The following is a 2485-nucleotide window of genomic DNA, read 5'->3' as shown; positions in this document are numbered from 1 at the left end:
GAAACGCTCCTTTATGGCAGGAGACCTGGTCCTCCGCCTTCGACAGTGAAAGACCATAAGCTGCAATCTCCATGGGAAGGACCCTTCGTCGTTAGCAAAGTGCTTCATAACGGGTCGTACTACCTTGTCGATTTCCGCGAGTTAAGGGATAGACCTGCTAATCGGGCACCGGAAACGCAAGCGTGAGGATCCGGATGACATCTACGATGAAACAGATCGCCCTTGGAATATCGCACAGCTACGTCCTTTCTACACTTAGCATATATTTTCCGAGTTCTAAACTCTGTAATAGTTATACATGATCAATGAAATAAAGCTTCTGGTTCACTCTTTTGAGTCTTTTACCTCCTTTACTTGTTCATTTTAGATCGTGTATGTTTTTTCCAACTAAAACCGCAGAGCTGGATTTTTCCGCCTAGGCGTGTATGAAAGTTGTGATTTTCAAAATCGTCCTTTAGGACGTAAGCTTAAGTTTTCTGATAAAGTTGTTATCTCTGTTGCGAACTCGTGGATTCCTAGTAGCGATTTCCGGCACCTATGCCTGGGGGCTTGTTTCCGCGGTTATGGACGGACTGCCATTGGGCTTCGTCGCCGCTGGCGAGCGTTTCCGGCTAAGGTTTTCCGGCTCGTGGAAGGTCAAGCGAGCAAGCCGGAAAATAACGAAGTCAGCACTTGCTTTCCGACATAAAACGAAACATGCACACAATATTTAACGGATAGCAGGATAAGTGTTTCCGCCCCATGCATAATTGTTTCGTTCCTAGCTACTTAAGAATTTAAAGTCTTATTACAAAACCCTCGCTGGGGCCAAAATGATGCATTGCTTTTCCCGCAGGAATAAAAGTTCTCACTCCCCCTTAGCCGGAGAAGTTTTGCCCTCTGGATCTTGTTCCTTGGCGCCTTCGGCCGGAGAAGATACGTCTTCTTCACTTTCCTTTTCTTCGGAAGCAGCAGTGCTGGTCTTGGGTTCTTCTTGGGGCGCATCCTTGGAGCTGGTCCAGTAAACTCGGCTCCGGATTCCGCAGGTCGCGCACGGGCGTCGAGATCCTTCAAAAGTTCCGCTTCTAAGGCCTCGTCAGCAGCGAGGACGACCTTGTCGTAGAATTCCTCGTGCCGGATCCTGCGCGCGATGCGGGTGTCGTAGCCGCTCACTGCATCCAGCAGCTCGCCGACGTCCGCATCCGGAGGAACGCCCGTGGTCACTTCATCAAGATCAAGACCCGGAGTATGTGCTAGGCACATGGTCAAGGCCATTGCAGCTGCGCCTCGGGCTGAAGATGCTTGTAGATCAATCACCAGCTCCGGCAGAACGTCCATCTTACCAATAAGCTTGCGCACGTCACAAGTGCGGCTCCTTTTGATGTTCAAATTATGGCATATTTTGCGGGAGGCGGAGATGAGATCCTTGCAGTCATCACCCGCGAGTTGCAGAAGATCGTCTCGTGGGAACAAATTCCGGCGCTGTTCCGGGTACCCAAGCGGCTCTACATAAAAAGATAATCAGGATATAGGCATGCAATTTGAGCGCAAAGTAAAAAAGAATCGGAGCAAATATCTTGACAAGGTTCCGATATCATACCCAAGATGTTCTCATTGAGCAAGTCCCAGTGCTGCTCCGCTGTCTCCATGAATTTCCGGAGTCCGTTGAGCTCCTTTTGCTGCCTCCTGATGGTCTCGCTGTCAGCATTCTTTTTCAGCTCCAGCTCGCCCTTCTCCCTGATATGCTCGGAGTTTTTCTCCGCCAGCTGCTTTTCGGCCTGCTCCCTCTTAAGTTCCGCCTCCTTTAGCTTCGTCTCCAATTCTTGGTACAAGGAGCGCAGGTTCTCAAGTTCGATCGAAGCTGTTGCAAGGGAGGAGGATGCGCCTATAATAATATACGTTAACGACAAATTTGAAGTCGGAATTTGGTTAATAACGAAGAAGGTGGAAACCAACCTTGGGCGTCTGCCAGTTGTTTAGCCAGTTCCGCATTCTCATCCTTCAGGGTCCGGATATTTTCCGCCTGACTCAGAGTAACGCGGCGCTGCAGGGCAATGTTCTTGTGCAGCTCGTAGTGCAGCGCCTGCTGTTCCTGTAAAATTTAAACAGTGCAGGAGTAAAAATTCCGCCTGTAGCAGTGGTTTCTTTTAAAGCATCATTGCCGGAACTTTTCCGCCATAATGCTTGGGGGCTACTGGTCCATTCTAAAAAACTTTCCCGGAAGTAATTTTTCTCTAAGCATTTAAGCGCTAACTACTTTTTGAGTTTCCGCCTACATGCTTGGGGGCTACTGGGGAGTACCTTTTGCTTGCAGATAAGTTGATCGCAGAACTGGCCAATGTTTTTCTTGAAGTCCTGAATCTCCGATGTCCTGGAATCCGGCTTCCCCCAGGCGTTGTTCAGCATGGCGTTGAGCAGGTCTTGTTCAAGTTCCCACTTCTCCGCCTCAGTCAGCTTGTTAAAAAACTTGGTGGCATACGCCTTGGGGGTGGAAGTGGTGTCCGCC

The 2485-nt window shown here is 49.4% G+C and overlaps 1 protein-coding gene across 1 annotated transcript; it reads right to left on the bottom strand.

The window, feature by feature from the left end:
• Positions 1 to 467: 467 nt before the first annotated feature.
• LOC127304230 (uncharacterized) lies at positions 468 to 1799 on the bottom strand. Its single transcript, XM_071821110.1, has 3 exons — positions 1580 to 1799; positions 1039 to 1484; positions 468 to 476 (listed from the first exon to the last, which is right to left on the bottom strand). The coding sequence occupies exons 1-3, from the start codon at positions 1626 to 1628 to the stop codon at positions 468 to 470; spliced, it is 504 nt and encodes a 167-aa protein (XP_071677211.1). The 5' UTR covers positions 1629 to 1799.
• Positions 1800 to 2485: the final 686 nt, after the last annotated feature.

The sequence above is a fragment of the Lolium perenne genome, chromosome 5, assembly GCF_019359855.2.
Source record: "Lolium perenne isolate Kyuss_39 chromosome 5, Kyuss_2.0, whole genome shotgun sequence".
Lineage (NCBI taxonomy): Eukaryota > Viridiplantae > Streptophyta > Magnoliopsida > Poales > Poaceae > Lolium > Lolium perenne.
The sequence above is the reverse complement of the archived record's forward strand: the minus strand, read 5'-3'. Positions and strand labels throughout refer to the sequence as shown.

Excerpts from the sequence above, each read along its gene's own strand:
- LOC127304230 (XM_071821110.1), bottom strand. The coding sequence starts at position 1,628 with ATGGAGACAGCGGAGCAGCACTGGGACTTGCTCAATGAGAACATCTTG. Across the intron at positions 1,485-1,579 it reads GCTCAATGAGAACATCTTGG|AGCCGCTTGGGTACCCGGAA; the intron begins GTATGATATCGG and ends CTTTTTATGTAG.